The 27,699-nt window shown below is 34.9% G+C and overlaps 2 protein-coding genes across 10 annotated transcripts in view; one reads left to right on the top strand and one right to left on the bottom strand.

Annotated features, from left to right (window-relative positions):
• Nucleotides 1-26,486, top strand: part of TSTD2 (thiosulfate sulfurtransferase like domain containing 2) — a 41,578-nt gene extending 15,092 nt beyond the window's left edge. For 7 of the 9 annotated variants that reach the window (XM_074207933.1, XM_074207935.1, XM_074207931.1 and 4 more), the window contains 7 exons: nucleotides 5,352-5,472; nucleotides 10,575-10,700; nucleotides 16,572-16,677; nucleotides 18,950-19,068; nucleotides 19,696-19,854; nucleotides 20,619-20,757; nucleotides 22,209-26,484. In XM_074207933.1, the coding sequence (XP_074064034.1) occupies nucleotides 5,352-5,472; nucleotides 10,575-10,700; nucleotides 16,572-16,677; nucleotides 18,950-19,068; nucleotides 19,696-19,854; nucleotides 20,619-20,757; nucleotides 22,209-22,441 (1,003 nt within the window). In that variant the 3' untranslated portion in view covers nucleotides 22,442-26,484. Of the gene's footprint in view, nucleotides 1-5,351; nucleotides 5,473-10,574; nucleotides 10,701-16,571; nucleotides 16,678-18,949; nucleotides 19,069-19,695; nucleotides 19,855-20,618; nucleotides 20,758-22,208 lie in introns of those variants that run through there. The other 2 variants (XM_074207928.1, XR_012472722.1) reach the window with 2 other exon arrangements.
• Nucleotides 22,206-27,699, bottom strand: part of TMOD1 (tropomodulin 1) — a 162,354-nt gene continuing 156,860 nt past the window's right edge. The window contains 1 exon segment of the mRNA XM_074201960.1: nucleotides 22,206-26,429. Coding sequence (XP_074058061.1) covers nucleotides 26,365-26,429 — 65 coding nt within the window. The 3' untranslated portion in view covers nucleotides 22,206-26,364.

Raw genomic sequence — 27,699 nt, 5'->3', positions numbered from 1 at the left:
ATAAAATAAACAAGAAGGAAGTTAAGGAGGTAAATAGATTGTTAGAAAACCAGATATGATAGACCTATGGAAGAAATTGAATGAGGATAGAAAGGAATATACCTTTTTCTCTGCAGTACATGGCACTTACACAAAAATTGACCATGTCCTAGGGCATAAAAACCCAATAATCAGTTGCAGGAAGACAGATATAGTGAATATATCTTTCTCAGATCATAATGCAATAAAAATCATAATGCAGTACTGGGGCCAGGGGAGATGATAGACCCAGAACTAATTAAAAACTAAATAACCTCATTTTAAAGAATGAGTGGATCAAGCAACAAATTATAGAAAGAATTAATTATTTCTTCCTAGATAATGACAATAATGAAACAACATAGCAAAATATGGGATACACTCAAGGTGGCTGTCAGGGGATATATTATATCTTTAAATGTTTACATGAATAAATTAGAGAAAGAAGAAATCAATGAACTAAATATGCAACTAAGAAAATTAGAACAAATTAAAAACCCCTAATTAAATACCAAATTAGAAATTCTAAAAATTAAAGGACAAAATAAAAATCAAAAGCAAGAAAACTATTGAACTAATAAATAAAACCAAGAGCTGGTTTTGTGGGGGAAAAAACAATAAAATTGCTAAACCTCTGGTCAATTTGATTACAAAAAGAAAGAAGAAAACCAAATTGCTAGTATAATAAATGAAAAAGATGAACTCACCACCACCACTGAGGAGGAAATTAAAGTAATAATTTGGAATTATTTTGCCCAACTCTATGCCAATAAATTTGATAATCTAAATGAAATGAATGAATATTTACAAAAATATAAGTTGCCCGGTTTAAATGAAGAGGAAATTAAAATACCTAAATAGCCCTATCTCAGAAAAAGAAATTCAACAAGCCATTATTGAACTTCCTAAGAAAAAATCTCCAGGGCCAGATAGATTCACGAGTGAATTCTATCAAACATTTAAGGAACAACTGGTTCCAATTCTATATAAACTATTTGGAAAAAATAGATGAAGACGGAACTCTGCCTAACTGTTCCTATGACACCAATATGGGGCTGATACCCAAACCAGGAAGAGTTAAAACAGAGAAAGAAAATTATAGACCTATCTCCCTGATGAATATAGATGCCAAATTCTTAAATAAAATCTTAGCAAAATGACTACAAGTTATCATTAGGATAATATATTATGATCAAGTAGGATTTATCCCAGGAATGCAAAGTTGGTTCAATAGTAGGAAAACTGTTAGGTATAGTATAATTAATTATATCAGTAACATACCTATCAGAAATCATATGATCATATCAATAGATGCTGAAAAGGTTTTGACAATACAGCACCCATTCCTACAAAAAAACATTAAAGAGTGTAGGAATAAATGGATTGTTCCTCAGAATAATAAGCAGTATCTATCTGAAGCCATCAACAAGCGTTATATGCAATGGAGATAGGCTAGAGTCATTCCCAATAAGATCAGGGGTGAAACAAGGATGTCCATTACCACCTCTACTATTCAATATTGTATTAGAAATGTTAGCTTTAGCAATAAGAGAAGAAAAAGAAATTGAAGGAATTATAATTGGGAAGGAAGAGACAAAACTCTCTTTGCAGATGACATGATGGTATACTTAAGAGGATACCAAAAAATCATCTAAAAACTACTAAAAATAATTAGCAATTTTAGCATAGTAGCAGGATATATAAATTCTCAACATTTCTATAATGTGACTAACAAGATACAGCAGAAAGAGCTAGAAAGAGAAATCCCATTCAAAGTAACCTCAGACAATATAAAATACCTGGGAGTCTCTACCTGCCAAGGCAGACTGAAAAATTTTTTGAAAACAATTACAAAACACTTCTCACACAAAGAAAATCAAATTTAAATAACTAAATCAGCAGCTCATGGATAGGTCGAGTTGATATAATAAAAATGACAATTCTACTAAAACTAAACTACTTGTTTAGTCCCCTACCAATCAAAATTCCAAAACACTACTTCGATGAGTTAGAAACAGTTTTAAGTAAATTTATAAGAATTTCCAGAGATTCAGTTTAAAAAAGTGCAAAAGGAAGTAGCTTAGCCTTACCAGATCTAAAATTATATTATAAAGCATCAGTCATCAAAACTGTCTGGTATTGGCTAAGAAATAGAGTTGTGGATCAGCGGAATAGACTAGGTGCAATATCAGGAAATGATTACAGAAATCTTCTGTTTGATAAACCCAGAGAATCCAGCTATTGGGATAAAAACTCTCTCTCTTCGATAAAAACTGTTGGGAAAATTGGAAGTTAGTATGGAAGAAACTTAGATTAGACCAACACCTCACACCCTATACCAAGATAAGATCAAAATGGATACAGGATTTAGACATAAAAACAAATATAGGCAAACTAGAAGATCAAAGAGTAGTTTACCTGTCAGATCTATGGAAAGGGAAGCAGTTTATGACTAAGGAAGAGATGGAGAACATCACTAAACACAAACTAGATGATTTTGATTACATTAAATTAAAAAGCTTTTGCACAGACAAAACCACTGTAACAAGATCAAAAGGAATGTAGTAAATTGGGAAACAATTTTTGCAACTTGTATTTCTGAAAAAGGACTTATTTTTAAAATATACAAAGAACTGAGTCAGATTTTCAAAAAAACAAACCATTCCCCAAATGACAAATGGTAAAAGGATATGCAAAAGCAATTTACAGCTGAGGAAATCAAAGTAATCCAAAGTCATATGAAAAATTGCTCTGTCATTACTTATTAGAGAAATGCACATTAAAGCATCTCTGAGGTGCCACTTCACACTTCTCAGACTGGCCAATATGACCAGAAAGGATGATGATCAATGTTGGAAAGGATGTGGAAAATCTGGGATATTAATACTTTGTTGGTGGAGCTGTGAACTCATCCAACCTTTCTGGAGAGCAATTTGGAATTACGCCCAAAAAGGCAACAAAAAAATGGTGCATACCCTCTATCCAGCAATAAAACTACTGGTCTATACCCTGAAGAGATGATGAAAAAGGGTGAAATCATCACTTGTACAAAAATATTCATAGCAGTCCTGTTTGTAGTGGCAAAGAATTGGAAGTCAAGTTAAATGTCCTTCATTAGGGAATGGCTTAGCAAACTGTGTTATATGTATGTTATGAAACACTATTGTTCTGTTAGAAACCAGCAGGGATAGGAATTCAGGGAAACCTGGAGGGATTTGCATGAACTGATGCTGAGTGAGATGAGCAGAACCAGACAAACATTGTGTACTGTAACAGCAACATGGAGGTGATGATCAACCTTGATGAACTTGCTCATTCCATCAATGCAACTACCAGGGATAATTTTGGGATATCTGCAATGGAGAATACCATCTGTATCCAGAGAAAGAAATGTGGAGTTTGAACAGAGACCATTACCTTCAAATTAGGGAAAAAACCCATTGTCTTATTATGTAATTTTGCTATCTCATACTTTATTTTTCTTCCTTAAGGATAGGATTTTTCTCATCATATTCAACTGAGATCAGTGTATACCATGGAAACAATGTAAAGACTTAACAGAATGCCTTCTGTGGGAGTGGGGGGGCGAGAAGCAAAAATGGGGGGAAATTTGTAAAACTCAAAATCTTTCTTAAAATATATAATATTTGTTTATGGTTTTAGATAGATACTATTTATTATTTTAAGGAAAACTCCATTTATTCCTATTCTCTCTAGTATTTTTTTATATTTTTATATTTTATATTTTGTTGTGGGGTTTTTTTTAGTTGTTTTGGGCTACAAGGCAATGGGGTTAAGTGACTTGCCCAAGGTCACACAGCTAGGTAATTATTAAGTGTTTGAGGTCAGATTTGAACTCTGGTCCTCCTGACTCCAGGGCTGGTACTATATCCACTGTGCCACCTAGCTTCCCCTCTTTCTAGTATTTTTAATAGGAATGGATGTTGTGTTTCTGTTGGTTTTGTTGCTGATATGTTCAATTATATTGAATATTTTCCTATTATTGAACCAGCCCTGTCTACCTGGTATAAGTCCTACCTGATCATGGTGTATTATCCTGGTAATAACTTGTCATAATTTCTTTGCTGAAATTTTATTTAAAATTTTTACATCAATGTTTTTATCAAGGAGATTGATCTATAATTTTCTTTGTTTTGACTCTTCTGGTTTTGTATCAGCACCATATTGGTGTTATAAAAGGAATTTGGCAGAACTCCTCCTATTTTTTAAAATAGTTTGTGTAGAATTGGAAATAATTGTTCCTTAAATGTTTGATAGAATTCACTTGTAAATTCATCTGGACCTGGAGACTTTTTCTTAGGGAGTTTATTGATGTTTTTTCAATTTCTTTTTCTGAAATGAGATTATTTAAGTGTTTTTTTCCTCTTCTGGGTAATTTGTATTTTTGTAAATATTCATCCATTTCACTCAAGTTGTCAAATTTTTTGGCATACAGTTGTGCAAAAATAGCTCCAAATTACCTTTTTAATTTCCTCCTCGTTGATTATGAGTTCAGCTTTTCATTTTCGATATTAGTAATTTGGTATTTTTTTTAAAAATCATATTAACCAAAGATTTATCTATTTTAGTTTTTTTCTTTAAAACCAACCCTTAATTTTATTTTTTAAATCAATGGTTTTCTGAGTTTTTATTTTATTAATGCCTCCTTTAATTTTCAAAATTTCTACTTTGGTATTTATTGGAGATCTTTAATTTGTTCTTTTTCTAGCATTTTTAGTTGTATACTAAATTCATTGATCTCTTCCTCTTAATTTATTCATGTAGGCATTTAGAGATATAAAATTTCCCCTATAGACTGTTTTGTCTACATCCCAGAAATGTTGCTGTGATATCTGAAATGATTATTTGTATGATTTGTTGTTTGAGCTGCTCTTTCTTTAAAATTAAATTATTTATTTTCCAATTAATTTTGGTTTAATCTTTCCATGGCACTTTATTACATGTAATTTTTATTGCATCATGATCTGAAAAGTACACATTTATTATTTTTGCCTTTCTGCATTTGATCCTAAGGTTTTTATGCCCTAGTACATGGTCAATTTTGATATAAGTGCCATATACTGCAGAGAAAAAGGTATTATTTTCTATCCCCATTCAATTTTCTCCAGAGATCTACCACATTTAAATTTTCTAAGACTTTAAAATATTAATTTTTATATGAGAGAAAAGAAAGGGAAAACAGGCATAAGCTGTACTAGGTACAGGTTAGTTTCTGACCTTAGCCAGATTCTGACTGGAGATGTGGTAGTGATTGTGACTTTCTGATTTTTGACTACTAGTTTTCATATTTGTTTTGTTTGGTCTTTTTGCAGTACTCATGATAGCAATCAGGGAGTAGTTATATTATATTATTGTTACTGTGACGTAGAGGATCCAGAATGGCTTTGTGCTTGGCAGAAAGCTCTGTGCCAACACCTTCATCTCACAGGAAAGGTAAGATTTTATCCAACTTAAATTTTCCTACATTTTTTCATTGGTGTAATCATTATATGAGCAAGCCCTGCTTAAAGTAAGCTTCACACACAAAGTTTTACAACTAAATATTAGGCATTAGTATAAGAATTCATTATGGACTTTGTTAATTTTAGTGTTCATTTAAAGTACAGCCTGGTTTTATATTATAAAACCTTGGCTTATGTACAGCTTTTCAAGAACACCTTCTATGTAAAGTAAGATCCACATATATTTTCTTTGTCACAGCTCTAGTAACACTAGTAATAGGGAATCTTAGCTCATCTTTTGCTATCTAATGAAATGAATGGTCTTTTTGATTACATTTTTTAAAGAAAGAAGGGTTTAAGAAATGGGTCCATTACTTAATTTCTTCCTGTACAAGCAGTGAAAGTGAAACATAATGAAGGAATGCTGGATTTGGAGTTGGAAGGCCTGCAATCTAAAACTGCCCCTTCTTCCTCCTACCGTGAACAAGTTTCTTGACCCCTCTGGACCAAAATATCCTCTAGTGAGGATTTAAGGTACATGTGTAGGTGAAGACAGCCCTAAATCTGAAGCTATGGGGTTGGTCTCCCCTGGCCATTTTCTCCAAGCAGCTGACAAAATTGCTTTTCATTTTGTAATGCTATAGAATTTTTGTGAGGAAACTACTTTGTTAACCAAAAAAGTATTACATAAATGTAAATTATTATCATAGAAATAAACCCTGGAGGTAATGTGATACAAGGGAGTGCTGGATTTCTTGGGCATGGTGGCATCCCTCCTGGGGAATGCTTGCTATCAACCCAATAGACGGATTAATGTGGTGAGCTTGAAGGATGCCTAAGGATGGTGAGCTGGTCCAGGCTGAAAATGAAGCACATTAAAGCTTCTGTGCCAGTTAGAAGAGGTCAAGCCTGTGAGTGGCATCTGAACTTCTAGCCTGGACAAGACAGGGAGGTACAGTCTTTTTTTTTTGCAAGGCAATGGGGTTAAGTGCCCAGGGTCACATAGCTAGGCAATTATTAGGTGTCTGAGGGCAGATTTGAACTCGGGACCTCCTGACTCCAGGGCTGGTGTTCTATGCACTGCACCACTCAGCTCTGCCCCTCAGGTACAGTCTTTTAAAAAGCAAAACAAAACAAACTTTTTTTTAAGGAGAGAAATAATAGTATTCAGATCAAGGCAGGTTCTATTCTGCCTACCTGAACCACCCATGGAATATTGTGTTCATTTCTTCGGACTGAAGGATATTGGACACATCGCAGCCCATTCAGAGGAGGGCAGTGAGGATGAAGAGATTATTTAAGACATGTGATACAAGGAAATGGAAATGTTTAAGCTAGAGAAAAGAAGACTTAACAGAAGAACATAATAACTCTCTCTCTCCAAGATATACATGAAAGAGGAATTAAACTGTGTCTTCTTGTTCCCAAAGTGAAAAATTAGGAGCATGGGATAGAAACCAGATTTGGGTGTAAATATAAGGAAACTTGTTAAAATTTTGAGCTATACTAAAATGTACTGGGTGAACTCCAGCTGCCTTGTTCAGTTGCTTAGTAATATTTATATATCATTTCTATCACAGGACTGTTACAGGAGATTCCTCTTCCTTTAAAAAATGCCATCCAAAAGGCCATTACTTTCATTAGAAATCAAAAAATGAGCTGAAACTCCTACCACTAGTGTTCCTGGGGCAGTGACAAAGAAAATATATGTGGATCTCTACATAGTGGAAAAGCTGCACGTATACCAAAGTTTTATAAAACTGAGCTGTACTTTAATGAACACTAGAATTTCAGTTGTTACCAAACTCCATAATGTTATGTTGCACTAGACAACCTCTAAAGTTCCTTCTAAATCTGAAATTGTGAAGTAACAGTTGTTAACAAAAAAATTAAACTTGTTAGCTAGAAAATTTAGCTCATCAGAATGAGATAATGAAATCCCTTATTGAGGTTATTGCTGTGTTCATTCCAGTACTGCATTGATACATGTGGTGCAGAGATCCCTGGGTCTGATCATTCTCTATTTTTTAGACCCATCTGAGTGATCATCTACCCCATATCCCTTAATTTTTTCCAAAAGGATAGAATAATAGAGATTTTGTTCCACCTTTTACTGAGATACAAGCCAATGATATTGTTGGCATTCCTCTGATTTACCCATCTAGTCAGAAAAGGAAATTATTTTAGATAGGTATGACTTCTTCCTGAAAATCTCTACTGGCTTCTCCCTCTACATACTTAAACCATCCCAAATTCTAGAATTTTTTCAGCAAACATCAAACCCTCTAACCCTGAAATTGTCCTTCTAGACTTTAGAACTTTCTTTTAGCTCTACATGTATAGTCATGTATTTGTAGAAGTGTAACACTTTAAGAATCACTTTGGCAACTACAGACAGAATAATTTAAAAAAGCAGTTAATATAAAGCAAACTGATCTAAAAAAAATACATAATTGGGAGTTGAACCAGTATATCTGTATGCAGTTGAAAAAGCACTCATGTAGTTTGAAATGGTTATTTTAAAAAAAAGGTTGCTTTTAAGGGCAAAATTAAATCTTTCTCCAAAATTTCATATAAATAAAAAGCTAGGTGATTCAGAAATCCACATGAAATGACAAAAAAATTTTAAAAATAAATTTTAATTGGAAATGTTAAAAAAAAACTAGGATTGACTTTTAAAACATCAGGGAGGCAGTTGCAAAATATATATTAAAGCATCAGATTCAGAGAGTTAGTAATACAAATATAAATGGAATAGAAATCATATCAGTTTTTATTTTTTTCTTTTTCATATCATAATTAAAACTTTTTTTTAGGTTGAACTACAGAACAGGAGCAACTAGGTGATAGAGCCCTGGAGTCAGGAGGACCTGAGTTCAAATCTAGACTCAGCTACTTACTGTGTGACCTTGGGCAAGTCACTTAACCTCATTGCCCCACCAAAACAAAAAAAAAGAAACCACAGGGCAAAATGCTTTGCTAGTTCATCTCATTTTTCTATTGTCAAAAAAAAAACTCTTCAGAAGGGAATATTCCAGGTTACTGTTTCCTACTCCTCTTATTAGAGTCACAGCTTTTGCAGTTTTTATCATTTTAAACGGTGTTAGTTCCATAGTGCATTTACTTCCTGACTTTGACAAAAAATGTTGAATATAATTTAACCTTTCTTGTGTAATTAAGGCATCATTATAAAAATCATTTCTTATAATGTAAATACCTTTTGAAGATATTAAGTTTACTAAGGTCCTATTTTTAATACTTGACTTTTCTATCTTAGTTATTAGTGTTGTGTTATTTTATACAAAATTCTAAGTCAGTATGCCAGAGGGAAGTCGCATCTTATTGTTTTCCTTGCTAGTGAAAGGCTTTTTGGGGGCTGGCTAGGTGGCACAGTGAATAGAGCACTGGCCCTGGAGTCAGGAGGACCTGAGTACAAATCTGGCCACAGACACTTAATAATTACCTAGCTGTGTGGCCTTGGGCAAGCCACTTAACCCCATTGCCTAGCAAAAATTAAAAAGAAAAAAGAAAAGAAAAAGAAAGGTTTTTTTCTTTACTTCCAGGTTTATAATTGTACCCTTAATATTTTAGGTAGGTAGCGACCTCCAGAGAATGTAGCATGACTATTTGGTTGCTTCCACTTTAGCAGTAGCTTCATCCTAAACCTCTGCCCAAGGATTCTCATAATTCTATCTAATCTTAGTCAAGTTACTAACTCCCCTTATGTTTAAGGTCCTCCATTCTAGCTCGAGTTAGGACTTTGCCTGGAATAATTATAAGATTTGTATTTGTAACTCACTGTTTTGTATTCTGTGGCACTCTGGTTTCATGAAGAGTAGTATTGAGGTTCATCTTTTGCTTCTCTTAACAATTACCATTGTAATGACTATTACCTTTCATCAAGGTTTAAAGGAACATATCGAGAAACTTAACAGATGTGATATCAAATTGAAATCTTGCTCTTCATTTTGCAAACTTTTATCTATGTATGAATGTATGTAATCACTTCAGAATGTGATTCCATTTTTGAATGAGATAGTTTTGCATGCATATGTCTGAAAATTCCTACCAGTAAAACTGATTGCAAATTCTCATGTAGGGGTGACTAGGTGGTACAGTGAATAGAGCACCAGCCTTGGAGTCAGGAGTACCTGAGCTCAAATCTGACCTCAGACACTTAATGTTGTGGCTGTGTGGCCTTGGGCAAGCCACTTAACCCCATTGCCTTGCCAAAAAAAAAAAATTCTCATGTAATGGGACATTGTACTTTTAGTATTAATAATAGCAATAATAACTTAGATTGGACTTGAAGAGCTACTATTAGATGGAATTCACTATTCAGATGACTGTCTTAGAATCCATCCAAAAAATTTAAATTATTGAAGTTCCTGATGGATCTGTTTATTAAGGCAGTCTCCCCTGTAAGGTGCTAAAGAAGACATGAACCCTAAAGTACTGACTCTGTTCTTAAAAGAAAGAAAGGAATCAAAACAACGTAGTGAACATAGAATCATTTTAGAGAGAAGAAAAGTTTGAGGAGAAAATCAAATCCAAAAGATGCATTTATATATACATATGTGTGTGTGTGTGTGTGTGTGTGTGTATTAAAAGGATTTTCAGATCTTGAATTCCAAGAAACACTGCACACAGAAAGGATCTTCCTTTAATTCCAGTTGAAGTGGACAGTTTCTTAGAATTCACTTCCAAGCCAATGTCCACTCAAGTTAGGTAAGATATTTGTCTGCCCAAGATTTTCATCAAAAATATAAACATTTCTTCTGTAGTCACAGACCACTATTAGGTGTCCCATAATAGAATAGATGGTAGTCTAGTTGAATGTATTCTCTCTCTCTCTCTCTCTCTTTTTTTCAAGGCAAGTGGGTTTAAGTGGTGTCTGAGACCAGATTTGAACCCAGGTACTCCTGACTCCAGGGCCAGTGCTTTATCCACTGTGCCACCTAGCCACTCCTGAATTTATTCTCTGTTGATGGAGTTAATGGTTTAGAAGTTCTGATACAGAAAATTAAGAAAACTATATCCTCTTAGTTTGATGAGCCCTAATTTTTAACTTTGCCAATTTTAAAACTATTTTAGGTTCGAATTGCTACAGAAGGAATCAATGGAACAGTAGGTGGAAGTAGATTAGCAACTGATCTTTATATGGAAGCAATGCTTTCTCATCCTTTGTTTAAAAATATCTTATGTAAGGAAGATTTTAAGGTAAGATCAGTAGAAATAAAAAATCATGTCAGCTATCTGTTTTCTATAAATTGTCATTTTCATATTGATATGCATTAAAACCTCAATTAATGAGACAAATGATGAAAGAATGGACCTGTGATTTCTCCAGAATAAGGAAGTATAAGTCAGGAAACTCCTTTTGCCAACACAGCCAAGTATCTTCTCTTTAGTTTAGAAACTTAGAGAATTACCACAGCACTCAGGGATTTCTTTAAGGTTATTCAACCATTATGTTTCAGAGGCAGGACATGAGCCATTCTTGACCTTGTAACCATTAACCTCTCAGGAACTTTGAAATAATCCAGATATTTTGAACATTTGACTTTTTTGGGGGGGGGTAGATTATAAAATAGACAAATTAATAAATAATTGCTGTTGCTTTTTTTAAAAATAGATTTTATGGGGTAAAGAGATTCAATCAGATATTTGTAGTATTAAAGAAAATTAATTTCCTCAGGGTCAAAATGATGTCCCTAAGAAGCAATAAAATTCTCCAAATATAATTGTGTTCACTATATTATAATTACTAAGCCAGAAAAATATTTTAACAAGATTTTTCAAAAATTTTCGTGTTTTAATTGTATTTTTTCTTTTACTACATAATATCCTTATTATCAGAATATTCCAGTTAAATTTTTTTACTAGTTTTTATTATTCTTCAGATTTCTATTTATTACTTTGGTCTTCTCAGGTTCTGTTCATTTCCTTTTTCTTCTGAAATTCCTTAATATCTAAATAGCAGTTTCCTCTAAAATAGGCTACAGTAGGTGGAGGTGGATGAAATTATGCTATATTAATGAACAGAAATAAAAGTCTTCTTTGGAGAAGATAATCAGGACAGAAGCATTTTGCAAAATAGAGATTTGGGGATGATATATTTATAATTTTAGGGCTATCATCATTTCATGCTTAAAATCGGCCAAGACTTTTCTTCAAAGGTTTTTTGTTTGTTTTGTTTTTATTTATGTTGTTACCTTTTTCAACAAAAGGGTTTAAATTTGAAAAGCAAACTAATTTTTCTCCCTTTGAGTAGGCTAGAGTACAAATGACAAGTTTTCTTTCTCATTTTTCACTTACTGAAGATTATTTGAAGAAAAAGGAAATGAGGGAACCAGCAGTGTAAATCTGATAAACATTCAATCTGATAAACATTCAATTAACATTTACAAGAGGAGGTGGTATTAATAGGAAGAGCTTTGGAGGTTTTTAAAAAAAAATTTTTTTTTAAATTTATTTAAGGCAAATGATTTGCCCAAGGTCAAACAGGTAGGCAATATTAAGTGTCTGAGACCGGATTTAAACTCAGATCTTCCTGACTCCAGGGTCTATACTCTATCCATTCGGAGTGTTAAAAGAACCCAGATTCTAGTTCTTGTTCTGTTACTACCTAGCATTGATTTTTATGATTCCTTTGAACTCTGTAGATTTTCTTGACTTGGGTAAATCATTTTGCCTTTTTAGGACTCAGCTTCCTCATCTGTACCTAGACAGACACACACATCATACACATGCACACTTGCCAACTCTAAAATTCCAAACTTTATACTTACTTACATTCACATTATTAATAATTTTCCTTTGTCACAGTTCAGTTAAACTTGCTGATAGCTCCTTTGAGATAGTGAAAATAATATAGAAAATGTATGGTATCTATGTAGTGACAGATTTTGAGTCAAGGACACCTGGTCAAACCCTCTACCTGGCAGGGCTTCAGTTTCAATTCATACTGGATGATTTAAAGGAAGCCAGATTCTAATTCTGGTTCTGTTACTGCCTAGCATTGGTTTTTATGACTTTTCAACTCTCTAGATTACATGATTTTCTTGTCTTTCAACTCTATTCCAGTCATCTTTTGTATGTGGCACACCCCATTCCCATCATACTTAAGTAGTGTTCATTAGAAGCAGAACTTCTCTCTCTAACACTTTCCAAGGTCCTAAGGCAATTTGAGGAAAGTATATAGTGTAGGGAGACCTATGATATTATATCAAGTTTCACTAAAGTAGTAATCTAAGAAGAGGAAAAAAACTGGTAAACAGTGCTTTTTATCTAGTTTTCATGAGCCATTCATTCCACAATGAAGTTTGTTTTCCTTTGTTTTACAGTCTTGAATTAAGACTTTCATTTTTGTGTTTAGGAAAACTGTTCATGAAAAAAGTCAGGCTTTTCATCTGTTTGAAGTAACTGTGGAATTCTGCGAGCCATTTTAAATTTGTATCATATTGGGGGTTTTTTGGTTGTTTTTTTAGTTTTTGCAAGGCAAATGAGGTTAAGTGGCTTGCCCAAGGCCACACAGCTAGATAATTATTAAGTGTCTGAGACTAGATTTGAACTCAGGTACTCCTGACTCCAGGGCCAGTGCTCTATCCACTGCACCACCTAGCTGTCCCTTGTGCTTTTTTTTTAATTCTTTTTTGAATTATATAAATATTTTATTTGTTTTCCAATTACATACATACAACAGTAGTTTCTACCTATCATTTTTGATAAGCTTTTGAATTTTATAATTTTTCCCCCCTGCCCCCCACAGAAGGCAATCTGATCATCTTTGCTTTGTTTCCATGCTATGCATTGATCAATATTGAGTGTGTTGAGAGAACAGGCATATCCTTGAGGACAAAATAAAATATTAGAGATAGCAAAATTATGTAGTACATAAGACATTTTTTTTAAATTGAAGGTATCTTTGGTCTCTTTAAATTCTAAAATTCTTTCTCTGTATAAAGATGGTATTCCCCAACATAGATATTCTAAAATTGTACTGATTATTGTATTGATGGGATGAACAAGTCCCTTTAGGTTGATCATCACTCCCCTATCACTCTTAGGGTGTAGAATGTTTCTGGTTCTGCTCATCTCACTTAGCATCAGTTCTTTTTTTTTTTCATCTTTAACATTTTATTTGTTTTCCAATTATATTCAATAGTAATATGTACCCATCATTTTTTGCAATATTCTGAATTCTACAATTTTCCCCCTCCTCCCTTCCCCCCTAGGCTGTCTGACAGTCTCTACATTGTTTCCATGCCATACATTGATGTAAATTGAATGTTATAAGAGTAAACATAAGAATAAGAATAAACATAACCCCCCCCCCAGAAGATTGAAAACCTCAATAATAGAAAAAAATGTACTTTAGTCTGTGTTCAGATTTCAATGACTACCTCTGGGGTGAGTTGCTTTCTTTATCATAAGTCCACCAGAGAAGTTGCTTCAATATTTTTCCTTCAGTTGCTATTACTAGTTGTATCTAGACTCTATTTCTCCCCACTCTCATTTATTCTGTTCTCTCTCTCTCCTTTCATCCTGGCCCTGTCCAAAAAGTGTATTGCATCTGAGTACCCTCTCCCTTTATCTTCCCTCTCTTCTATCACTTATTCCCTCCTTCCCTGCCCCCATTCCCCCTCATCCCATGGCTTTCCTCCCATCCTTCTCCAGGGCAAGACAAATTTCCTCACCCTATAAAGTGTGTATGTCATTTCCTCCCTGAGCCATTTCCGATGAGAATGAAGTTTCCCTAATTCCCCCTTGCCTTCCCCCCTTCGTTGAAAAAGCTTTTTCTTGACTCTTATGTGAAATCTCTCAGCTTCTTCATCTCCTTTTCCTTCCTCCCAGTACTTTTCCCCCATCTCCCATTGACTCCATCCCTTTACCGCATCATACCATTATATTCCGTTCCTTTCTGTGTCTATATATGCTCCTTCTAACAGCTCTTATAAATGAGAAAGTTCATATGAGTTATCAATATCTTCTTCCCATGCAGGAATATAAAACAGTTCAATATCATTAAGTTCTTCAGAGTTATTCCCTCTCTTCCACTCCCTTTATGGTTCACCAGAGTCCTCTACTTAGAGATCAAACTTCTTGTTTGGCTCTGGTCATCTGGTTAGGAAAGTTTGAAAGTCCCCTGTTTCATTGAAAATCCATCTTTTCCCCCCGAAAAAGGATGTTCAGTTTTGCTGGATAATTAATTCTGGGTTGTAAACCAAGATATTTTGCCTTCCAGAATATCATATTCCAGTCCCTTCAAGCCCTTAATGTAGATGCTGCCAGATCCTGTGTAATCCTGACTGTGGAGCCTCAGTAGTTGAATTGTCTGTTTCTGGCAGCTTTTAGAATTTTCTCTTTGATTTGGGAGTTTTCAAATTTGGCTATAATGTTCCTGGAAGTTTTTCTTTTGGGATCTCTTTCAGGGGGGTGACTGGTAAATTCTCTCGATTTCTATTTTACCCTCAGCTTCTAGAATCTCAGGGCAATTTTACTGTATTATTACTTGAAAAATGAAGTCTAGGTTCTTCTCCTGGTCGAGGCTTTCAGATAGTCCAATAATTTTCATATTATTTCTTCTGGATCTGTTTTCAATGTCAGTTGTTTTTCCAATGAGATATTTCACATTTTCTTCTAATTTTTGGCTTTTTTGGAAGAGTTTTATTTCTTCCTGCTTTCTTGCAAAATCATCAGCTTCCTTTAATTTCATTTTGCATTTGAAGGAATTATTTTCTTCGGAGAACTTTTTTTTATCTCCTTTTCCAGCTAGCCAATTCTTCCTTTTAAGGCATTCTCTTCATTTGCCTTTTGTTTTGCTTTATCCATTAGGCCTAAACTGGTTTTTAACATATTATTTTCTTCACTTTTTTTTGTATATCTTTCACCAAGCTTTTGATTTGGTTTTCATGATTTTTCTGCCTTGCTCTCATTTCGCCTCCCAATTTTTCCTCCACCTCCCTTAATTGCTTTTTCAAAGTCTATTTTGAGCTCATCCATAGTCTGAGCCCATTTTCTATTTCTCTTGGAGGTTTTGGATAAGGAAGCTTCGATTTTGTCCTCATCTGAGTTAGTATGTGTTTTGATCTTCCATGGGACTAAAGTTAATTCTCTATGGTCAGATTCTTCTTATTCTGTTGTTTACTTATTTCCTCAGCCCAAGGCTAATTTACAGTACTTCCAAGGCTTTGGGGTTTTTTGGGGGTGGGGGACACTCCACTGGGATCTTTATTTCTCCAGTGTCTTATGCTCTCCAGCCTGTGCTTTGATATGTAGATGAACAAAGCACTGCCCTCTGCCCTGGGGCCCAGCTATCTTAGTATGGAAGCCCAAACTGCGTTATCTGAGTGCAGGCAAACAGCAGAATCCTAACCCAGGGAGAGCAGAGAAATCTCTGCAGACTTCCCTTACCATCTCTGGGGGTGCTGGCTGCTTTCTCCCGGCATTGCAAATTCTGTGGCAGGTGCTCTCCTCACTCCACACTCACCCAGGTGCAGCAGAGTTCTCTCCCCGCCCCTTCAAGCTGTTGCCAGTGATCTCTGGGCTTCACTGGGCTGGGCTGCACCATGGCTTTTTTGCCCAACCTCTGGTCCTGGTGAAGCACACCTTTCCCACAGAACTTCTAAGTTATCTTGGACTGGGAAAATGTATCATCACTCGGTCTTTCTATGGGTTCTGCCCCGCTAAATTTTGGCTAGAACCATCCTTTGTTTTTTGGGGGTTTGGGGGTCGGAGTTCTGGGGAAGGCTGCCTTCACACCACCATCTTGGCCCCGCCCACCCCATATTGTGCTTTTAAACTTCTTGTATTTGGAGACAGCTAGGTGGTGCACTGGATAGAGCACCAGCCCTGGAGTCAGGAGTACCTGAGTTCAAATGCGGCTTCGGACTGAATAATTGCCTAGCTATGTGACCTTAGGCACATTGCCTTAAATAAATAAAATTTACAAAAAACAAATATAATAAATATTAAACTTCTTGTATTTGGTTATTATCTTAGGAACAGAATGGGGAAAGGGACAATGGAGGGCTGGAAGGTTTGACACTGAGGAAGGGAAGACTTTGTATTTTTTTTTCCATTAATTAGACCAGCAAAGGAGGAGCTCACTGTTTTCCAGAACTTCGAGTTGGTGTATTTGAAGAAATCGTGCCCATGGGAATCAAACCCAATGTGATCTCCTACAAAAAACCTGGTATGCTTATTTTAGGAAAATTGAAAATGCATCTCTTTATTAGGGTTCAAAACTATATAGAGAAGCAAAATAGAAAGTAAAACTCAAGCCAATAAGATCTATAATGGTTTCCTAGGTATAGAATGGTCATAGTGTGAGCATATTACAAACCTGAACAGGACATCTTGGTGTTTTAAAGCTTTGGCATTTGAAAAGTGTCCCATGACTTTTCGTTCTCAGTAGTTAAGTCACTAGTTTTATAGAGTGGAATAATTCATGTCCATTGGACAACAGTGTTGTCCTACAAAATCTTTCAAGACTAGAGTTACATATATTTTTCCATTATTGCAGATAACCAAAATATCTATATGTTAATGTATATTTATATATTAGTGTATAGTAGCTATTTAAAATATCATCTAGGAACCAAAAAAAGAGGAAGATAAAGGAAAATAAGAATCAAACTATGAATGTCAAGAAAAAGAAGGTAATTATCCACGCATGTTATCAGCCCAATGTTATTAATACATATACCAATAAAGACTAAACAGTATAGGGGCAGCTAGGTGGTGTAGTGGATAAAGCACCGGCCCTGGAGTCAGGAGTACCTGGGCTCAAATCCGGTCTCAGACAATAATTACCTAGCTGTGTGGCCTTGGGCAAGCCACTTAATCCCATTTGCCTTACAAAAAAAAAAACCTAAAAAAAAAGACTAAGCAGTATGCTCTAGTAAAGTTAACCAAATTTGGAGTGAAAGGACCTGAGTCTTTATTTCAGCCATAAATCTTACTACTTCAGGAGTCTTGGGTAAATCATTTCATCTCTCTGTGCTTCAATTTTCTGTACAAAGAGGAAATTGGATTAGAAGATATCTAAGGTTCAAAGTCCTTTCGAACACTAAAATTTTTTAATCCTATGATTATATAAAGCAGGTCACAGTTAACATGCTGTGTTTTAATCTGGATCAGTTTTAGATCCTTTTAAGGAATTTTGAATATTCGCTGTCAGTTCAGTCTTGCACTAAGGTCAGTAGAAGAAAATGCTTTAGGGTTTACATTGATCTCTTTTTCATTTATTGTGTATGATATGCTATGCATTGCAGAAGACTTTGATACCTAGGTTAATAATATTCTCTGCATTCTTGAGTGGATATTTTGTGACGTTTTGCTGATATTTTTAGTTTCTGTAGCTGTAAAAATGTAGAACATTCTCCAAGGGACAAAGAATACCTTTTTACTCCATCCTCCAACTTGTCCTATTAGGGTACTATAATATGTTTATGGAAGCCCTGGTTACTTATTTCAGCTTTAAAGGCTCTTGAGGTTTTTTCCACATTACCAGACCAGCTCTATTGCTTTGCATTAAGTTATTCCACTGAACTAAGTGATATGCTGATCTTGTTAAGAATCCTTGCTGCATTCTGATTTTCAAGTAAACTCTCATTTTGTGCAAATGCCCTTATTCCACCTGTGAATTGGACCATTCAGAGTTAAAGCAAGTTAAACAAAACTTTTCATTAGGAAAGTACTTTTTTTTTTTTTGCTTGCTGTTATGGTAATAGGGGGGCAGTCAGGTAGTGCAGTGAATAGAGCACTGGCCCTGGAGTCAGGAAAACCTGAGTTTTATTGCAACCTTAGACACTTAACACTTAAGCAAGTCACTTAACCCTGATTGCCTCGTATCTGGGGTCATCTCAGTCATCCTGATTCTTATCTGGCCACTGGAACCAAATGATGCTAGAGGAGAAAGTGAGACTGGTGATATAGCACAATACTTACTCTCTCAAATCCAATTCATATAGATGTCATGGTCTTCTTTGAGAATGAAGGACAAGCATTAGTATTACATTATGACTTATAAGTAGGGTGCATGGTTAGGATGGAAGTTTATGGTTAAATAGAAATTTTTTTCATGCTTAGTTGTCTTAAATCCCTTGTAGAGTGGAAGTTTATGGTTAAATGGAAATTTCCATCATGCTTCACTATACTTAGATCCTTTTTCTTAAGCTTAAATATGACTTGGTAAAATTCTGAATGAAATAACTGCTAAATTTCCTGTCATTTAGTGAACCAGATTCTCCATAGGGATTCCACAAAAGAGACTTAGAGTAGAAAGGTTAAAGATATCTTGCAGTTTAATACTGTGAAGTTATCATTATAAAAATAGCTATTTTGCCAGCTTAATTGTAATTTGTAAATATATTAGTTTTGGGTGGAGAGAACCATTTAAAATAGTTTTGGCTCTCCGAGTTTATTTTAAAATGTCTTTAAAGTACTTTTGGTTTGATTTTTAGGAATCCATTTATCCCCTGGTGAATTTCATAAAGAAGTTGAAAATTATTTATATCAGGGTAACCAAGAGCAAAATGACACTATTCTGCTGGACTGCAGGAACTTTTATGAAAGTAAAATAGTAAGTTCTTTTTTGGGTTAGATCCTTATTTAGGTTTAATAAAATAATTTCATTCCTTCCCCTAAAACTCAGTGATTTTTAAAAAACAAAGAACTCCACTTCTGTTAACCACATATTAGAATCATAATCTATTTTTCTTGGCACCTGATTGTTAGCAAAATCAATATCCTGACAATATTTGCAGTTTCAAAGAAACTATAAAATCTTGAACTCAGGATTTGTCATGGATGTAGAAAAAAGCATGTGACTTTAAAACATCTTAACTCTTATAAGAGTTGTTTCTTTTGTAATTTTTGACAGATTTAGGAGCTATTAAATTTTTCTTCATGAAAACTCCACAGTTTTCTCCTTCAATGTCTTTCAGGAAAAAAAGGGGGTTTTTTGAACTCACCTAGCTTCATTTGTCAACCAAAGCCTTTGAAATGAGCTTTTCCTAAGCAGTAGGTGGTAAATCAAAGCCTGCAGTTTTAACAAAGCTACACTGTCAAATACAAATGCTTCTTTGCCAAGACTGAGGTTCTAAGAATGAAGCTGTGTTGTTCGCATAACTCCCGTTTCCCTACCACCTGTTGTTCACTGCTTTCAACAACTATATTGTTATCACATGACAATTATTCAATGTTTCAGGGACGTTTCCAGAAATGTCTGGCACCAGACATCAGAAAATTCAGTTATTTTCCCAGTTATGTGGACAAAAACCTAAAACTTTTTAAGGACAAGCGAGTGCTGATGTACTGTACTGGAGGCATCCGTTGTGAAAGGGGTTCAGCCTACCTCAGGGCTAAGGTAAGTTATGCTCCCTGGGGGACAAGAAGACCACCAGCACATAACATGCAGTCTTCTCTCCAGGTTATTAAGGAGGTCATAAGAGTTTCTCTGAGTTGTCTATATAAGCTTTGAGTTTCTTATGTGAGATCAGATCTGAGGTTCCTGAAAATTGCAAGAAAGCTGAGTCTTCAGCAGTGACATCTAAAATAAAAGACAGAAAATTAAACCTTTCCCTGTCCCAGGATGGAGAGTGTGGTGAAAAGGAAGGAACATTAACCTAGAAGCCAGGGGATCTGGTCCTAGTACCATTTAAAAACTGGGTGACTTTGTTCCAGACACTTAATTTCTCTAGGCCAATAAAAACAAGTAGTAGGGGGTAGATAAGGTACTCTTCTTTGAGGTCCCTTCTACCTGACATTCTGTGGCTCTAAAACACTGTCTTTCTCAGTCTAGGAATGAGTATGCTAGAATGTGCACATAAGGCCATACCAGAAGCAAATGACTTTCTGTAACATCATAATGTCAACTATCCCTTTAAACTAACTAGTAAATAGGAAAACTTAAGTTTTGTTATCACAAGAATGCCATGAAAAAATAGTGGGAGAGAAGTATCTCTAGTGGAAGGAGCAGAGGTTCAGAGGATTGGGTCCTTGCCCTAGCTTTACTGCTAAGTACCTCTTTGACTATAGGCAAATGACTTTGCCACTCTGGAACTTTTATTTTAAACCATCTAAAAATAGCTTTTTCCCTGACATTTTCTGATGTTAACTTTTATAATACAGGGAGTTTGCAAGGAAGTGTACCAGCTGAAGGGCGGCATCCACAAATACCTGGAAGAATTTCCTAATGGTTTTTATAGAGGGAAATTATTTGTTTTTGATGAACGCTATGCTCTCTCTTACAACAGTGACATTGTTTCAGGTAGGTCATTCACTTGTCCTCAAACTTGCAAATTATGTACTCTCTTTAACATGAAGAATTCAGACAGAAGCTGTTTGGTCTATTATCTTGAATGGGAAGTCAGGAGTCTTGGGTCCTACTGACCTCTATTTCTCCATGGGGGAACTTGGACTAGTGATTTAGCTTCTATAGTCCTTAGTTTTCTCATCAGTAAAATGAAAGAATTGTACTAGATCATCTCTAAGGCTTGCAGTTAGACTCTGTAATAATATAATCCTGGAAACTATTCAGAGTTTGTGACAACTCTAAAATTCTGCCTTTCAGAATATGAATTCCTGATGTTGATGTTCATTTAATTCAAAGGATACATTTTCAAGTCTGAAAACAGCCTTTTGGGTAATCTGTCCATTTTAACAGAAATGAATTTTGGGCTCAGGAAAACTTCATTGTCCAAAAGCAGAAGTTTCTCCATTTCACAGTAATCTCATTTAAAAAAATTCCTAAATCATGAAACATAAAGCCTTTTCTTAATGAACAAAGCCAGTATTTGTTAAGTGCTCACTATATGCATCAGACTCCTCATTCTGAGAAAGAAGACAAAACAGTGGAAAGAAGCCCTGCCTTTTAGGATCTTATTCAGGGATGTCATTAGGGGGCATTCCAAATTGGGTAAAATGAAAAGCATAAGTGTGAATAAATCATATCTAAGACACCATAGGTTTTGCAGCAGTAAAATTTCAGACTGGCTTGGGAAGTAGAAAGGGGTAGTCAATAAATAGGCTCTAAAAATATTATTACAGATTTCACTCAAGAGGTAAAAGATTTTATAAGTTTCTCATGAAGCTGGCAATAAGATACAAATGATACTTAAGGAATGTACTTTCTGTCTTACTCTGTAGCATTGCTTAGGAAGGGATATTATGTTAAAGGCATTCATATCCTCAAGGGGATTGATTTCCATTCAGGTATAGACTGGATTAAAAAATGACTGATCTCTAAATCAGTGATCCCATGATTTAAGTTCTCTGATTCTGAAATGGCCAATAGAGAAAAAAGTGTTCATTGAGAAAGTGAGGAAAGCTTGGGACAAACTCAAGGCTAAGTTAACTCAATAAACTTCATTTCTTCCCTGTGGTTGTTTCAGGGGAAATATCCAAGTAATCATGGACTGATAAGCCCTAAAATGAAATAAAGATTTAAATAAAAGTGGTTTAAAAATGGTAATAACATATAGCAAACTCATTTGAGAAATCTGAATATAAAAAGGAAGACCTTTTGGAAAAGGGATAGAATTCAGAGAATTAAAAGGACAAAAGCCTAGAAACAGAAGATTTCTGTTCAAAGATAAATTGGATTCAGCATTTAATGGACATAAACAATTCATTCTTTAAGTTGTATTTTGTGTAGTTTTTGAGAGAGATAAAAGAGTACTGCTTTGTTTATGTGTAATACCTGCTTTTCTCCTCTCCCAGAATGTACATATTGTGGAACCCAGTGGGACCAGTATAAGCTATGTTCCACCTCACATTGCCGTCAACTTGTCTTGTCCTGTTCAAAATGTCGAGAGAAAGGGTTTACAGCATGTTGTCGCATTTGCCAGGATAAAGAAGGCAAGCTAATTTCAAGTCTCACTGAGAAGAGTTTTAAAGAAGAATGTGATTGTACACTGAAGAGGCCCCAAATACCACTTGAGCTTTCACAATAATCAGGACTAACTGGATGGTGTAAATAGGCAAGCTACCAACTTTACTGCATTTAGGCCTTTCCTTATGTTAAGCACTTCATCAGCATTTCCCCATGAGGTTTACAGTGTAAATTATAAGGGCCAGGGTTATAGACCTACCTCTAAGAGAAGGTAAGATAGTGACAGAAATGGTTGCTCACCAACAAGAGAGTTGTGTCCAACTTGCCACTTATATTGTCTTTGGATTAGATTTTAAACTGATGGTAATTCAGAACAGTGCTGATATAGTTAAACTAAGTTCTTATATGCCCAAGCAACACCTTTGAGAGATTAATTTTCATTCATTTAGAAACAAAAAGAGCTGAAATTGATGTGTGGATAATATTGTGACATTACTTAGCCACTTTGAGATGAAGCAGGTCAGGAGCATGCCTTTGACAGTTTTGTAATAGAGGAACATACTTTTTTTGGCCATAGAACTGAAAGTATACAATATACTGGTCTCTGTTATTCACTTAAAATTATAACAAAGCAATGTGTCATTTCAGTTTTATGAACTTAACAAAAATAACATTTTTTTTAAAAAACTAAGAAATTTTAGACTCATACTGTTGCCATTTTAGGATTCACAAACTAGAGTTGTGAGAATGAACTGCAAATACAACAGTATGTATATTCAGGGTCTAAGACTTAAAGTTTTGTCCCCCTCATATGCAATTTGGAGTCTCAAAGTGCCACTTTGAGAATATTCAATTAGTACAACAACTTTGGCTTTTTGCATTGAATCTTTGCTAAACTGATAATTTGGTAGTAAAGGAAAAAGAGAAGGTAAGCTATACATACTTCTCCTGATGTTGCTATAACACTGTTAGTTTTTTAGAAATAAGAAAAATTAAGGATTTGACCCGCAGATGCCATTCGTGGCATTTCTTCTTTGAATGAAAGCTTCCATGCATTTTCTCTACTTTGTAGAAACATCTCAAGCTAGGAAGCCAAGGTAGAACAACTATGGCATGAGATGGGGCGGGGGGGGCGGGGTGCAGGGATAGTACTATACAAACTGTTCTTCAAACTCTAGCATACTTGCAGTTCCTGTGCTGGAAGAGGTTTCCCTGACTATTTTCTACTTGGAATAAGAGGTAGGGTTCAAATCACTGACACTAGCATTGTTAGTATAACACTTTCCTGGGCTCTGTGCTTCTCCTCAGAAATTCTTAGAATACTGCATCCCTAATGAATGTATGTCAGTGGACATATAAGATTTGATTTATGTTATTTCATAATATTTTCAGTAATATAGCTATCATATTAACTTAAGTGCTATTGAAATGTACCTGCAAAATCATCAATTGGTAATTCCTGGCTTATTCATTCCCATAAATTTTAGAAAATCTATAAGTAACCAAAGGAATAAGTGCCCTATTCTGCTATAGCAGAAAAATTACCCATGTGTAAATCTTCTCATGCCCAAGCAATATCTTTGAGAGATTAATTTTCATTCTATTCATTCGGCTGCATAAACCATATAAAATTAAATAATTTGAATTAATTTAAAATTCAATAGTATCTTAGGATCACAAACCATGGCAATGGTACTCACTAAATGAATTGTTAGTGGGTATCTAAAGGAACTGACCATTTGGAACCCATTACCTCCCAGAAGAATACAAAAGCCACTTTTCAAAGACTGAGATAAGAAATATAATTATAGGGATATCATTTTGTCATTTTAATAATGACATGCCACCCTGCTTGAAGGAAGTAGTGGTGCATGATCTTCAGGTGCTGTTTAAAAGATCAGTTCAAAATTTTAAAAATATTCAACTAGTTGTAGGAATTAGAACAAAGCTGGCATAGAAGAACGATCATTATAGGACTGAATCCCATAGAGTGGGATTCTGGTTCCAATTTTGCAATTATTAGTTGTGTAATCTCTACACATTTCCCTTTCCTAGGCCTGGTTCTCTTCTTCTATAAAATGAGATTGGACTAAATAATCTTTGAGCCCCTTCTTACTTTGTTACTCTGAGCTCTGAAGATGTTATAGAACCCTAACCAAGTGGTGATATAAATGACTTTGGGAGTGGGTGATACAAGATGTTAGTTGTGGCCTCTGCACAGTGTTAGTTCTGGGGTAAAAATGTTACATGAACTGCTCAAGAAACTGGGCATCTTTGCAGAGTATGTAAACAAAACAACTTCCATTTTAAGGGAGTTTTGAGAAGTATCATTTTGCCTGTATGTTCTTTTACTCAGATTTTGTTCCAAAAGACAAATGGCAAGACTTTTCGTTTTCATGAACAGAGTCCTTCACGACACAAAACAATAATAACAAGACCAACTGATTTAATGTTACATTGTAGCTTACAGTGATTCAGAGTGGTTTCAACAATTCCCTGCAGAATGGTGCTCTCTCTGGGCCATGTTTTGAGACTCTATACATTTCTCCACATAATTATAGTACTCTGGCTCCATCTATTGTGCCCTTGTACTATAGTAAAATTAATACAAATATATAACCCCTCCCTTTTCTCAGAATTCTGTAAGCCATTCTGAACTCTTCAACTTCTTTGGCATACTTTTATCTTAAGAATTTACTAAATCACAAATTATAAATCTTTCCAAAGGCAATGAAAATATTAGGTTAGTTGGCACTATGGCATATTAAAAGGCACAAGGTATTTTGGGCTTTGCATTATTTCTGTCAGATGGGACTAGGAGGTTTAAGAACCATTTTTGCTTGATCCCTAGAGATGCACAAAGTGACAAAACCAGCAGTTTTGTTGTTCCCAGTTAGTCCACATCTTCTTATATAGTTTGGCCAGATTCTTCCTAATTTCCATTTTTTATATACATCTAAAGCTGAAGGATGGTGTTGTCTTTCAAAATTTTGCTTTATACCTGGAATCTGATCAAGTGGTGTTGTTGTTCAATAAAGGAAAGGTTATATGGGTTGTCTATAAGCTTTCCCACCATAATAACAGATAAACAGCTGTGTATGTTTATCCTTTGATTGTATTGGTTATATCATTCAACTTTCTTCTGTTCATCCATGTAGCCTTCATTACATAATGTAGAAGGGTATTTCCAAATGATATTTTATTTGTCCACAGGTTTTCCTCTATCGTAAAACTGATATTTAATTAAGTGTGAGGGGAAGGAATCCTTTCTAACTTAAAATGTTAATTGATAAATGCATAAAAGTTATTTTTATTTTTAAAAATTGAAGAAGAAATGGGGTTGAGAAAGCAAGGGGCAAATTTGGAAACTGAACCCTATAATCTAGCGTTTTTTTAAAAAAAAATCACTTCCAGACACTCAAGAGACCTCTTTGTTTTGTTTTGTGTTTTTCAATAACTGTGACTGCTCTTAAGACTGTGGCCTTATTGCTCCTGCCTTTCTATAGGAACTGGAAACTCTCCATGTTTTTGAGCTTTTCAGCTTGTTGAGTGCAATTCTGAAATTAAATTCTTAAAATTAGAATCATAACAATGACTATCAAACTGTTATATTTGCTAAAGATTTGAGATCAAGTTTTAAAATAAAGTATTTTATAATGCTTCTAAAACCAGTGGACAGTTTGCTGTTTGTTCATGCATAACACAACCTAAATGTACCCACACACCACCAGGAAAAGAATATAAAACATTGTGGTGTTAAGTTGCTTTGGTACTATTATATATTCCTCCATGAAATCAGTTTTTTTTAAATAACCATCTTGAATTTCTATAACTAAAGAAAACTTCACATTAAACCACATTTTGTAAAATCTTCCAACTACAACCACTAGTTAACTTAAGAACATTTAGTGCATAAAGATGCAATTACAGAACTGAACCACAAAAAATACACTGTGCAGGTGTTTTTTTTTTTCTTTAGGGTCTCCCATACAGCACAAATTCTCAGCAGATGTCTTATTTAAAGGCAGTCTCCATCTCCACAAACTACACACCACTTCGGCACTTGGGAATAATGGGCCCAGTCAAGTCTGCCAGCCTCCTCTTCCTCACTGGAAAGGAACAGAAATGAAACACAGATAAGCTAAAAGTAGTCTCTGTGCAAGCATTTGTATATACATACATATATACATTATATACATATATATATGTATATATATATATATATATATATATATATATATATATATGTATATAATAGCCCTTGCAAGGAAAAGTATAAAGACCCGAAATTGTCTTTTTTTCTTTTTAATGCATCTCTTAGTTTTTGTAAATTTGGCTCAGGTGGAACTCTTGTGAAGTAGAGATCCAGTCACAAGAGACTCCTAAACAAATGTGTGTGAATAGCCTCTCTCAACAGCCAGCATAAGATATCCCACTTTACTAGTATTACTACTCTAATCTACTGAACCTATCAAATCAGCTGAGTTTGGATATATCTTTTTTTGTAGTAAAGATCAAGGAATTTCTATTAAATTCTAGACAAGGATTTTATTATGGTCAAAATATTTCTAAAATCTCTGAAATTTTGCTATTTATATATATGTATAAATACAATGTGTGTATGTACACCAAAAATAGTTTTTAAAATAAAGATTAAGCAACATCATCTATCCCTCTGTTCTGCATAACTTCTCATTTCTACAAAGACAAACACAAGCTTAAACACTTTATATTATTTGAAGAAGATAAATGCCATAAATAGGAAGACAGTAGCCAGAAGGGTGCAGAACATTAGCTCAGGAATGACTGTCAAAAGCTTTGGCTGTAACAGACCTGATTAGATAAAGTATTTTTAAGTACCTATGTGTCTGTAGATGAGTGAGGAGCAGGAAAGATAAAGCCACAAGAAAAAAAAAAAGAATGTAAACAGGTCTGTGTAGAACCGATAGGTGGCAGCAGAAGGCACCGCCTGTGTAGCATAGATTGTAAACTTTTGCCCAAGGCGGGGGGGGGGTATCTATCTATACTTAGACATCTTCCCGTTCCAGAGTTGAGAGGCTATGCCAGAGATCACCAGATCAATTCATACGAGCTGCAACAAAACCAAATGAGACAGCTGCTGCTCAGTGCTTAAAAACTTCAGTATCTAAGGCAAAAAACCCACAGGTGTGGTAAAGGATGGCAGACCTTGTCCATATGGCAATCAAGTGCAGGAAGGCCATGATGTGTTTAGCTGAGGTGTCCTAATGAAAAGGATTAACAGTGATGATGGCAATCAAATATCTTTATTAACATAGACAAAGCCACAAACTGAGCCCTACATAAAAGTTCTGTACATATATACCACCCTGACAAGAAGTTCTCATTCTGAATTCATAG

Source organism: Macrotis lagotis, chromosome X, assembly GCF_037893015.1.
Source record: "Macrotis lagotis isolate mMagLag1 chromosome X, bilby.v1.9.chrom.fasta, whole genome shotgun sequence".
In the NCBI taxonomy this organism is placed as follows: Eukaryota; Metazoa; Chordata; class Mammalia; order Peramelemorphia; family Peramelidae; genus Macrotis; species Macrotis lagotis.
Note: the sequence above shows the minus strand (reverse complement) of the source record. Positions and strands in the feature narration are given on the sequence as shown.